This window comes from Pelobates fuscus, chromosome 13 (genome assembly GCF_036172605.1).
Source record: "Pelobates fuscus isolate aPelFus1 chromosome 13, aPelFus1.pri, whole genome shotgun sequence".
Lineage (NCBI taxonomy): Eukaryota > Metazoa > Chordata > Amphibia > Anura > Pelobatidae > Pelobates > Pelobates fuscus.
The window spans coordinates 53,535,761-53,549,468 of record NC_086329.1 but is presented as its reverse complement, the minus strand read 5'-3'; the positions used below and the strand labels follow the sequence as shown (position 1 = coordinate 53,549,468).

Below are 13,708 nucleotides of genomic sequence, written 5' to 3'. Positions count from 1 at the left end.
CCCTCACAGCGGCAGTTGGTTTGTCAAGAAGAGGTGCATATCAGACTCCATCCTCAACGGCAGTTGTTTGTTCAGGGAGAGGAGACTATTGGCTTCCTTCCCTATCAACAGCGGGAGTTACCGAGAGCGGTAAAGGTCAATCCACCTTCCCAGCGGCAGTTGGTTTGTCAGGGAGAGGAGAGTATCAACCTCCTCACCATCATTTGGTTGTTTTTTTGGGGGGTGACTAGGGGTTTGGGGACCCCTAGTCACCTGGGGGGGTAACATTTTTATTTAGGGCCCCCACCAGCCGCTCCGGGGTGGGGGCCAGGGGAGGACATTAGGTCCCCCCTTATTAGTATTTAGGGCCCCCACCAGCCGCTCAGGGGTGGGGGCCAGGGGGAAGGATATTAGGTTCCCCCCCTTATTAGTATTTAGGGCCCCCACCAGCCGCTCAGGGGTGGGGGCCAGGGGGAAGGATATTAGGTTCCCCCCTTATTAGTATTTAGGGCCCCCACCCACCGCTCAGGGGTGGGGGCCAAGGTCCCCCCCTTTATTAGTATTTAGGGCCCCCACCCACCGCAATAGGTCCCCCCATTAGTTTAAAAGCCCCCACTCGCACGTCGCAGGTGCTCAGGGGTGGGGGCCAGGGGGAGGACATTAGGTCCCCCTTATTAGTATTTAGGGCCCCCACCAGCCGCTCAGGGGTGGGGGCCAGGGCTCAGGAGTGGGGGCCAGGGGGAAGGATATTAGGTTCCCCCCCTTATTAGTATTTAGGGCCCCCACCCACCGCTCTTTCACTGGGTAAGTATATTAGTACTTAGGCAATAATGTGCTTCGGCACTTCGGCAATACTACACTTCGGAAATTCGGTAATTTTGGCACTTCGGCAATTCAGCTATTTGGACATTTCGGAAGCACCCGAATGTCCGAATTGCCTGAAATTGGCCGAATTTTCATTTGTACCAAAACGAATTGCCAATGTCTAGTCTGTATGAGTACATATCACAGAGCTCTACAGAAATATGCAGTGTATATGAGTGTATCAATATTACATAGCGATAATGTCGCACCTCCCCATAAATCAATATGTGCAATTAATTAATATTTTCTGCTTGTTCTAGGTTAGTTTCAACTTAGTTATATGGTTATTAGCAAATATGGAAGTGACCCAAAATATCTGTGAATAGGCTGTCCCTTTGTCACACCTCCCCACCATGAAAATTAAAGGGCCCTTCTTGTTGTTATGTGTGATTAATGCCTCAGTACTAAATCACTTTGTAAATAAATCAACCTATACACACTTATGGTCCTGTATCATCATTCCCATACAGTGATATCTTACCATTCTAAAAACTGGTCGTACACAAGACAATTCTTCTTTGTAATTTTCATTATTGTTGGTGTATGACCAAAGAGAAAACTGTAAAATAAAAACAAACATAATCCAAACATAGTAAATGGACACCCCTGGCTTATGGATAACTGTTTAATACATAAAACCTAAAAATAAAGGTATTTTCTTAAATTACATTATATAAATAATATCTAATTAAGTTTTTGCTAATAAGTGTAATAAGAAGTGGGTGAACAAGGTTGGTGTGTGCAATTTAGTGAAAAAAGAGCAGACCTACACTCACTAGCCCTCTGAACTGGAGATTAGAGTTAGCCCCAGGAGAATGTTAATATGACTAACTGGTAGTTCTTGTCTACTGCCTACCTCTTTCTTGGCTGTGGCCTCAAGCTAGTCAAGTAAGGAGAATAAGTGCGGAAGAGCCTCAATAGGGTTTGTGACAGAGAACAGTATATCAAAAAGTCTTTTTTAATTACCAATTTGTATTAGTGGGCAAACTATATTTAGTGCCTTTTGGTTACAGGAAGAGTATGGATTCCTATATTATGGACAGAGACCAATCGTCCACAAAAAGGGATATATTTTTTAAGTTCCATATGGGTAGGAATGCATGGTATGTGGTGGGATTTTTATAATTTTAGAAGAAGGGGGTCCAATGCCAGAATAAACATTAAGGGAGAAAGGATATCCTTAGTAATGGGGAATGGGTCAGGAAGAAATCCATTGTTCAAAACTATGACTGAAGGAATTGAATATAACTCCAGGATTGCAAAGTAAGGGATTAGCAAGAATGTTTGAGTGTACAGGCTACAGTATCTCACAAAAGTAAGTACATGTCTCACATTTTTGTAAATATTTTATTATATATTTTCATGTGACAACACTGAAGAAATTACACACTGCTACAATGTAAAGTAGTAAGTGTACAGCCTTTATAACAGTGTAAAAAACAGTGTCCCCTCAAAATAACTCCACACACAGCCATTAATGTCTAAACCGTTGGCAACAAAAGTGAGTGCACCCCTAAGTGGAAATGTCCAAATTGCGCCCAAAGACTGGACATACCCCATTTGCAATACCTTGGGTTGTCTACTATTGCAAATGGTATGCCATCATGGGGGTAATTCTCTTTCCTGGGCTAACATACAGTCTCAAAGGCAACGTAACCAATCGGGCGAATTTCAATGAGAAAAAACTGAAAACTGTAACATGCTATATTTGACCCTGTAACTTTCCAAAACACCATAACACCTATACATAGGGGGTACTGTTTTACACGTGAGACATCGCTGAATACAAATATGTGTATTGTATTGCAGTAAAAGCAAACAGTATTATGACATTCACAGTTAAAATGTCACATAGAACTAAACATTTTTTAAAAATTCTTATTTTCTCCCATTTTTTTACATTTTATTCATATTAAATTATGTTTTATACCTAAATATTTGATGTTAAATGAAAGCCCTGTTTCCCCTGAATAAAATGATATATAATAAGTGTGGGTGCACATAAAATGAGGCGAATTACGCCTGAACAGACATATAGCGCAAATGAAAGTTTTTGTTTACGTTTTGTTTTGATCACACCGTGTACATTTGGCTCAGTCCTTAAGGGGTTAATCCTCATCAGCATGGAGTTCACCAGAACTTCACAGGTTGCCACTGGAGTCCTCTTCCACTCCTCCATGATGACATCACGGAGTTGGTGGATGTTAGAGAGCTTCCCCCCCTTCTGTTTGAAGATGCCCCACATATGCTCAATAGGGTTTAGGTCTGGAGACATGCTTGGTCAGTCCATCACCTTTACCTTCAGCTTCTTTAGCAAGGCAGTGGTCATCTTGGATGTGTGTTTGTGGTCATTATCAAGTTGGAATTCTGCCCTGCGGCCCAGTCTGCGAAGGGAGGGGATCATGCTCTACTTCAGTATGTCACAGTACATGTTGGCATTCATGGTTCCCTCAATGAACTGTAGCTCCCCAGTGCCAGCAGCACTCATGCAGGTCCAGACCATGACACTCCCACCACCTTGCTCGACTCTAGGCAAGACACACTTGTCTTTATACTCCTCACCTGGTTGCCGCCCCACACGCTTGACACCATCTGAACCAAATACGTTTATCTTGGTCTCATCGGACCACAGGACATGGTTTCAGTAATCCATGTCCTTAGTCTGCTTGTCTTCAGCAAAATGTTTGCAGGCTTTCTTGTGCATCATCTTTAGAAGAGGCTTCCTTCTGGGATGACAGCCATGCAGACCAATTTGATGCAGTGTGCGGTGTATGGTCTGAGCACTGACAGGCTGACCCCCTCACCCCTTCAACCTCTGCAGCAATGCTGGCGGCACTCATACGTATATTTCCCAAAGACAACCTCTGGATATGACGCTGAGCACGTGCACTCAACTTCCTTAGTCACCGATGGCGAGGCCTGTTCTGAGTGGAACCTGTCCTGTGAAACCGCTGTATGGTCTTGCCCACCGTGCTGCAGCTCAGTTTCAGAGTCTTGGCAATCTTCTTATAGCCTAGGCCATCTTTATGTAGAGCAACAATTCGTTTTTTCAGATCCACAGAGAGTTCTTTGCCATGAGGTGCCATGTTGAACTTACAGTATGAGAGAGTGTGAGAGCACCCAGGGAGGGAAAATGGCAAATTATGCCCAATTTGGACATTTCCACTTAGGGGTGTACTCAATTTTGTTTGTTGCCAATGGTTTAGACATGAATATGGCTGTGTGTTGAGTTATTTTGAGGGGACACTTACTTTTGTGAGAGACTGTATATATATATTCAATTGATCCTATCAAATGCATTCTCGGCATCTAGGGCAATGGGAATGTCGTTTTGGCGTTGTCTAACAAACTGATTGCTCTATGGGTGTTTCAGAAACCTATCTGTATTTTACAATACATGCTTGTGCTTGGGAAGTCAGGGAGGGAAGAGGTGTGTTTACGCAACTGGGCAGTATTTTTGCGCAGAGTTTCAAATCCACGTTTAATAATGGCATGGGGCAAATTTAGCACATCCATTTGGAGATTTGCAAGGTGTGGGAAGGGTAAAATGGTTGCTGTGAGCATTTCCTTTGGGATTTGTCCTGTGGTGTGAAATTGGATAAATAGCAAGGTCAAATGTAGGGCTAAACTATCCACAAATATGCAGTAGTATCTATTTGAAGAGCCGTCTGGGACCAGGGCTTTGTGAAGTGGGAGGGAATGCATAGGAGACGTTCTGTGTGAAGAAATTGACACTTCTAAAGTTGTGAGCAAGTTTACGCAATTTCTTGGATCAGTTTGGTGCTGGGATGTGATTTGTTCTGTTGCTCCAGAGATGGCAGCATTTTTCCAGAGACTAAGTAAGTTGGTTGTATAAGACATGAGTCCTACCAGTCACCAGGTTACCACATCCAAATCTGAGAGTTCCTCCTCTACTATCCTCTCAGAGGAGATGGCCAGCAGTCATTTCAGATGTACTTTGGTTAGGGAAAAGCACGCAAGCAAGTGGGTGGGGTCCTTGGCCACCAGCTCCCACAAATCAGCTGAATTCTATCTCCCAACGTATACGCCACTCAGAGTGAGTCATTCCTCCATATGAATAATTTTGTTGGGTAACCTTAATGGTTACAGGACTGATAGAATGAGGACAATCTTCTTTCTAAAAGTGGACTGTGAGGAATGATGGTATTGTGGAGCCATGGCTACCATCATCTGTTTGAAATAGACCCCTTTTATCATAGAAAAGGAAGCACCCCCAACAGAAATCAGCTGGCCAAAAAAATCACGTGATTTTATTGGCCTATTGTTCGGACATACAGTTGTAATCCAAAATATTCAACCCCATTAAAAATCAGATTTATCGTAAAAATGTAGAGACTGGGGGGCGGGGCCTGACCGCCGAGCGGTAAGGACGTGGGGCACCTCGGCTCCGCAAAGAAACTACCATAATCAGGCAGAAATTCCCTTTTTGTGCCTGTGCTTGGCGATCAGTGGCCACATGAAGGCAAAGGGGACACAAAAAAACACCCGCGGTGTCCATATTAGCCCCCGTCCTGCCGGCAGAGCGGACTACTGGGCGGAAGGGATTGAGGCCTGCCGCGAGGCTCTGGCGGGAGAAACGGCCAATCTCCCGTGCTTGGTCCGGCGGGTCATCTCGCGCGCCTACTGAGGGCCCCGTTCCCCCCCCCGTGGGCCGGGGGGTTATCCCGGACCCCATCGGAGAGAGGCAGTGACCGCATTCACCATCCGAGCGGCGAAAGGATCAAAGCGGGACCGCACGGCAAAATCCAAAATGGCCACCGCGCCCATTACAGACCGGAGACAGAGCTCTCAACAGAAGCTACAACTCCCTGTGCAATCGGCAGACCAAGGGGTTCTTACCTGGACTCTCACTCTGCTCACACAGAGCGGGCACAGCACACAGGCTCCCTCAGGTACCCAAGGCTGATGGCCAGCAAATACCTACACAATCTAGCAACCAGCGGGAAACACAAGCGACCTAGAGATGGCCGAGAAGCCAGCCGACCCAGCGCAGCTGCAGCAGTAATTAAGCGGATGCTAACCATGCAGACTGAAAATCCTGCAGAGCACTGTATATACTTTTGTTCTGCATTGACTTTTTAATATCATTGATGCGTGTAATACAGTCGACATTATCACCGCAGGGAAATCATTTACACCTGTCTATGCCTAAAAATATGCATTACCCGGCAAGCTTAATGGCTCGCTGCCCCCTGGTGGTTAATTTACGAAGTGCGGAGAAATCTACATCTAACGTTGTTTAATATAACCTGCAACTTACTAATCCATGTTATTAAGCATGCCATTAGTTTAACTACTGCTACTATCTTGTGTATTAACTCTTAGTAGTTAATCAAACTCGTTCTGTTTTCTTTTTACTTTGTATCACCGCACTAAGCACTAAGCCATTTGTCCTCGACTCAATTCTACAAAGCGATGTATTAGCATGACTTCTACTCCTGCATCTAGCACACCTAAGTCTTTCTAATAATTTAGACACGTTACCTTTACATATTAGTGCATAAACCGAGCAACTATCCTGTCTGTTACATCACTGCCCGCAAAAACCAGTATAGCAACATAGGTGATGGTGTATTAAGCTTTCTGTTATCGTTTGCATACTTTACATACTCTACTTACTCCCTGGTTAAACGACCACATGTCTCTTTACTCCTGACACCCAGCTCGTCTTACTCTGAGACATGGTAAACACTAAACTTGTTCATAATATAAAATGTGCATTCCTTTTCATGCCACTGTTTCGCTTGTTATAAATGTGTACGCTGTTGTGGCGTTCTGAAATTGTTTTGTACTCACCTGCACAAAAAAAAAAAAAATGTAGAGACTTTCAGCTGCTTGCAATGAACAAATCAAACAAAAGCAATCGAAATAGCTCAACACAACGAATGCTTCAAATGGTTTAACCAAATTCAACTGAAAATTTTACTTATAATGACTTCTCCAGTCTCAAAATTATTCAACCCCCTGAATAGAATCCCTCACAACAGCACAAATATGCAAGAGGTAATGTCTCAAACACACCTTATGCAACTAATCAAGGGCTTCATTAGTTGCACTAGATTTGCTTGAGCTGGAATACTTAAAATACTTGAACTGGCTAGTGGTTCAAAAGTCTGTACATTTTGACAATAAACCTGATTTTCCTGGGGGTTAAATAACCTGGGGGTTAAATAATTACAAATGTAGGCCAGTGGAATCACCCAATTTGTTCTAGGGCAGTGGTTTCCAACCTCTTTCTACTTGAGTACCCCTTGGCAGTCCATCTCCATAAATTGTACCCCTCATATTAGCAAAATGTTTGTAATGAACATAGTTGCTGTTATTTTAAATATATAAGTTTTTCTCTGCCCCAGGATCTCCCTGCTCTCCCCTCTACCGCAGGCTCTCCCTACTCTTCACTCCCTGCTCTTCTACCGCAGGCTCTCCCCTCTGCCCCAGGCTCTCCCCTCTGCCCCAGGCTCTCCCCTCTGCCCCAGGCTCTCCGATCTGCCTAAGGCTCTCCGATCTGCCTAAGGCTCTAACTGCTCTACCAGATATTCCCTTTGCCCCAGGCTCTCCCTGTTTCTCTTCTGCCACAGGTTCTCCCTGCTCTTTCCTCTGCCCCAGGCTATCCCTGCATTTCTCTCTGCCCCATGATCTCTCTGCTTCTCCTCTGCCCCAGTTTCTCCCTGCTTTTCCCTCAGTTCCGGGCTTTCCCTGCTCTTCCCTCTGCACCAGGCTCCCCACAAACACAGATACAAACACTGACACTCATACAGATGCAGACACACAGATACAAACACTGACACACATACAGTTGCACAGACATGCTGAATGACACAAATATACAATCACTCACACATATGCAGATACATAAACACACAATCACTGACACACATGCAGATACACACATTTACAATCACTGACACACATGCAGATACTCATTACCTGTATGTCAGTGATTGTATCCATGTGTCTACGTACATGTATGTGTGTCCATGTGTGTGTATCTGCATGTGTGTCAGGGTGTGTATCTGTGCGTTCAGTGTCTGTATCTTTAAGTTTGTCAGTGTATGTATCTGTGTCTGTGCATCTGCATGTGTGTCAGGGTATATATCTGTATGTGTGTCAGGGTATGTATCTGTGTTTCAGACACAAAGATACATACCGTGACACACATACAGATACACACCCTGAAACACAGACACACTGACACACAGATACATACCTTGATGCACATGCAGATACAGACACATATACAGACACAAAATCTGACACACAGACACACTGACCAACTGATACACACTGACACCCATGCAGATACACAGAAACACAAGCAAATACACATATAGATACACACTGACACACTTAAAGATACACACCCTGCCACGCAGATAAACACCTTGACACACATGCAGATACAAAGACACATAGATACATACCCTGACACACAGACACACTGACAAACAGATACACACTCTGACACCCATGCAGATACACAGGCAGACATGCAGATGCACAGAGATACATACAGCTACATACCCTGACACACATACAGATACACAGCCTGACACACTGACAGACAGATACACACTCTGACACACATGCAGATACACAGACACATATACAGATGCACAGCGATACATACAGTGACACATATGCAGATACACAGACACATATATACATACTCTGACATACTTAAGGATACGTACCCTGACACACAGATACACACTCTGACACACATGCAGATACAAAGACACATATATACATACACTGACACACTTAAGGATACATACCCTATGTTTCTTTGTGTCTGCATCTGTGTCAGGGTGTGTGTGTCAGGGTATGTATCCTTAAGTGTGTCAGTGTATGTATATGACACACATGTGCACACCCTGACACACATGCAGATACAGACACACATGCAGATACACAGACACACACATTGACACACAGATACATATACTGACAAACATGCAGATACAGACACATATATACATACACTGATACACTTAAGGATACATACCTTGACACACATACAGATACAGACACTGACACACATCCTCCCGCACAGATACTTATTCTGACACACAGATACACACATTGACATAGATACACACATTGACACACATGCAGATACAAAGACACATAGATACATACACAGACACAATTCAGGATGCACACCCTGACACACATGCAAATACACAGAGACACATGCAGATACACAGAGACACACCCACACACTGACACACAGATACATATACAGTAGGACCTTGGTTTACGAATTTAATGCGTTCTCCGGGACGTTTCTTATTGCAAAACATTTGTAAACTGAAATGTGGTTTCCCATAGGAATGCATTGAAAACCAATTAATCCGTTCTGGAGGTCAGAAAAAAAGTCAAAATGAGCTGGCATGGAAACCAACCCACAACACAGAACACACACTAAAAGGCATGCAAACGCCGAAGCTCAGCAAACTACCTTTCCACAGCTTTAGAAATGCACCAAAAAGTCCCAAAACAACTGCAAACAATTTCCAGAATGGCTCCAAAACTCGATGCAAAAGCCGCTCCAACACCTCCACACTCTATGCTACCCACAGGCTCCAGCATGCAGAGGGTGGTGCTATAAACCTCCCAGGTGCAATGCATCCTGGGGAAACTTGCTTTGTATTGTGAACATTTTTTGTAAACTGAGGTATTATTTCAAATGAATTTTCATTTGTAAACCGAAAATGTTGTTAACCGAGGCGTTTGTAAACCGAGGTCCCACTGTACTGACAAACATGCAGATACACAGACATATATATACATACACTGACACACTTAAGGATACTCTGAAGAAATTACAAAGTTATTTTGTTTATCTTACTTTTTTCCATTCGGTAGCTATAACTACCGAACACCGAACCACCCCCCTAGCTCCTTATCTTCAGAGATACAGTCAATTAAGTGCTCTCCCTGTGTGGAATGCCACGTGCAGGAGAAAATGGCAGCCATCTTGTTCGCATGAAAGGAGGCAGTGGGACTTGGTCGTCGAGTGTCTAAAACTAAAATCGGACACTTGACTTCCCGAACACCGATCAAACTGTATGAACGCCTGCTTCCTTTTCCCGAACAGCCAGGAGAGTGCTGTTCGGTAGTTTGGTTCCCACAAACCAGGGCAATAATCGCTACTAGGAGCCAGGGGGTGCAGTTTGTGCATTTGTTCGTTTTTAAGACTTGTCGAAATAGACCGGCCACACAGCCTAAACTCATGGAATTGTTTCTGGGCAGGAACCACGTGTGTGGTCAGTTCAAATTGGACTTCCATAAAATTCCATAATCCCTGAACTGATCTGGGTGATTTTTGGATATGTTGGGGTGTTTATGGGGATTTTGTGTGTTTTGGGGTACTTTTCAAGTTTTGTTGAAAATGTGTTTTTTTTTCTGCCTGGAGATAATTAAGTTATTACAGTATATGACTCCATTATCTCCAGACAGAGAGGAGGGAATTATCTGTTTTGTGTTCGGAGTGTTAGTTTGTCACTGTATTGTTATTGGCTGTACGCTTTGTGTCCCTGTCCCCCACAAGGTCCACGGGGAGTGCCCCTTGCATGGGGACTTACATAAAAGCCAGTGTTGCACCCATTAAAATGATTCCAAAATTTACACCCTTCAAATACTTTCAGCTGATGTTTGGGTACCTGTCTACTTTACTGGGAGAATCTACTTGGGAGGCTGTCATTAGTATGGAGAATCGTTCGACACCCCCCCCCCCCCGAACTGCGTGCTATAATCACTGAAGCTCAGGCAGTTTGGGAGGAAATAGACAAACCGGTAGCTGGGGGAGATGTGCATAGAAGGTCTGGGGGAGAGGTGCATAGAAGGGCTGGGGGCAGAGACACAGAGAGGCTGGGAGGGAGGACAAAGAGACACACATAGGGCTGAAGGTAACAAAGAGACCCACAAAGTGGCTTGCGGGAGAAGAAAGACACACAAAGTGGCTGTGGGTGGTAGAGGGACACAAAGGGGCTGAAGGAAGAGAAAGAGGCCCAACAAAGGATGGGGTAAAGATACACACAGAGGGGATGGGGAAGGGGAAAAAGAGACACACAAAGGGGTTGAGGGACAAAGAGACACACAGAGGGAGTGGGGTAAAAAGAGACACACAGAATGCATAGGTGGACAAAGACACAAAAAGGGCTTGGGGACAAAGAGAGACACAAAAAGGGGCTGGGAGGGAGAGAGGCACAGAGGGGCTGGGGGGAAACACACACAGAGGGGCTGGGGGGAGAAAAAGAGACCCAAAAAGGTGCTGGGGGGGACAAATACATACACAAAGAATAAGGGGGGACAAATAGACAAACATAGGGCCTGGGGGGACAAAGAGATACACAAAACTGATATAATTTTTTTCGGGGGGTGCAAGTAGTTTGTCTTGCATCGGCCCTGCTGGCACTGATGAGATGACCCAACACTCTCCCCCTGCTGACTCCTTAATTATTTAAATATGAAATATCACAGAGATTGTATATAATGTTTTACATTACCAGGCATTGTATTTTCATTACGCAGACAGGGATACCCAGCAGCCAACTGCAGACCGTTCTATCATTAGAGAGATTAACCCCATCTAGTACTATGCCCTCACCTTCTCCACTAACCTGTCTCTAGGTGGTCCCGGAATGTGGTCAAATTTCAAATGCATGTACTGGATGTATCCACAATAGAGCAAGAAGCAGATCACAGCCAGGCTCAGGAGCAGGAGGGAAGCCCAGGTTAGAAGAGCCCAAAGCCCCATGATCAGAGTATTCTGAGCCAGCTATAGAAGTCAATAAAGCAATGTACCCAGGCAGATAGCCAGAGTTTGGTTACTGGAGCAGGCTAAGTAGAGGGCAAAGGTAGGTATGGGCTAGAAGGCAGGGCTAGAAACAGGCAGTTACAAGCGGAGGACTTTCTTAGAAAGCAGGCTAAAACCAGAGTTCTCCAGGAAGCGATGTAAACAGAGGCCGTGTGAGCAGGCAGGCTCTCAATTGTATATTTCCCCTCCCCTGACATTGTATTCAACATACCAAGGAGCTGCATTCTCAGTGAGAGTGTAATGTACAGTATACTATACAATAGGCCCCCACATCCACTGCTGACAAGGAAGTGATCTGTCACAGCTTCAGATCACTGATATTGTATTGTATTTGCTACTTTGTGCATCTGTAGTTCAGAAAATAAAATACAACGTATAATAATTTGTGATAGTGATGGGGTTATTTACTAAACACCGGGTATTGTTTGCATGGTGCAATTGTGTGTACATGCCATGAATGATTTGCTGGAGTCTTTCAGCCCATTGTTTCACTGTAGCTAATTAGCACCTGCTGTAGCAATTACTGGGCTAATAAGAGGTACACCTACACAGCAAAAGAGGTTCATTGTGTGGATCTCATGCAGCTCTCAGGAACTGTTTTTTTTTATGTCTAGTGATAACTGGCTCGCACTGAGGATTTTGTTATAAATTGACCCCTTAAAGACCGAGGCAATTGTACAGGTTCTGATCAAAACACATGTAAACAAACCCTAGAAGTTGAGCTATGTGTCTGTTCAACCATAATTTACCTCTTTCGTATTAAGTGCACACACACTTATATATAATTTAGTTCAGGAAAAAACGTGACTTTCTTTCACTTCAACTATTTATAGATACAATTATATATGTAGTATGTATGTATGTATAATATTAAATGGAATGCTTTAATTAATTTCTAATATATTATTAAAATACTTTTTTTTTTATACCTTTTCAAACTTTTTAGGACGTAGGGGACTGACAGCCCAAAGCATTCCCCCTGCAGGCAGTTCCATAGACTGCCATTGCTGCCATGTTATCGTGATGTCACATGGCCCAGGATGGCCGGACTGCCAGCAGGGGGACTGCCTGGGATTGCTGTGCCAGGTAAGTGCGCAGGGGAAGGGGGGGCTCATGATCGTTAGGGCATAGTAACCAGTAGCGTAACTAATGTAAAGAGCAATGGTGCAAGAAGTTGTTTTGTGCCCGCCTCTAGCGCAAGGATGGCCAAAAGGTAAATCCCCATATGTCGTACAACTCCCAGCTGGAGATCTACAATTGTCCCATCCTTTCAGGGTTTTATTTGTGAGCAGTTTTTGTGCATGTAATGTGAATGTAAGCATGCTTTTGTATAGAGTATGTGTGTGCATGTAGAGGTGTATTTGCATGTACGGTTGCCATTTAAATGCTTCGGTGTACTTGTGTGTGAGGGCGGTATAGGACGCCCTAATGCTGTTAAGTTATTGTGCATATGACAAAGTTGTTGAATTTGCATTGTATACCAGAAAAGGGGTGTCCTGTAAGCCCATGCCATGAGGAAATAAAGGTAATACAGAAAATACTTATAGGGTTATTCATTAAGCACCAAATTATTGTCAGAATAGGCAAAATCCATTGAAAATGACAGAATTCCGACCACATTGGAAATTCCCATGTTTACTAAAGACAAATGTGGTCGGCATTCGGTCCGACCAATTCTGTTACATTCATTTCTATGTGTTCGGAAGATCGGTGATTTTTGCAACCGAACCAATTTACAGCGCAGGAATCAGAGATTTATCAGCAACTGCACGACATCCTAATGCATCTGGCAGGGTGCACATTCCCTTGCTTTTTGTGCAAGGGTTAATCATGTAGCAGATAGCCAGCCGCCACATGGAAATAGTAAAATAAAATTAAAATAAAATAAAAAACACACACATGGTCAACGGGTGGGGTTGGGGCTAATAGTTAAAGTAAAGGGGGGCCTATTGACCCTGCCTGGCCCCACTTGTGAGTGGCTGATTGGGACCCTATTTACTTATTAAAAAAAAAAAAAGGAGG

At 44.0% G+C, this 13,708-nt stretch overlaps 1 protein-coding gene across 1 annotated transcript in view; it reads right to left on the bottom strand.

Annotated features, from left to right (window-relative positions):
- Positions 1-11,862, bottom strand: part of LOC134583000 (cholesterol 24-hydroxylase-like) — a 79,996-nt gene extending 68,134 nt beyond the window's left edge. Inside the window, exons 1-2 of the mRNA XM_063439737.1 lie at positions 11,490-11,862; positions 1,325-1,402 (exon numbers count right to left, since the gene is read on the bottom strand). Coding sequence (XP_063295807.1) covers positions 1,325-1,402; positions 11,490-11,626 — 215 coding nt within the window. The 5' untranslated portion in view covers positions 11,627-11,862. The remainder of the gene's footprint in view (positions 1-1,324; positions 1,403-11,489) is intronic.
- Between the last annotated feature and the right edge of the window lie 1,846 nt (positions 11,863-13,708).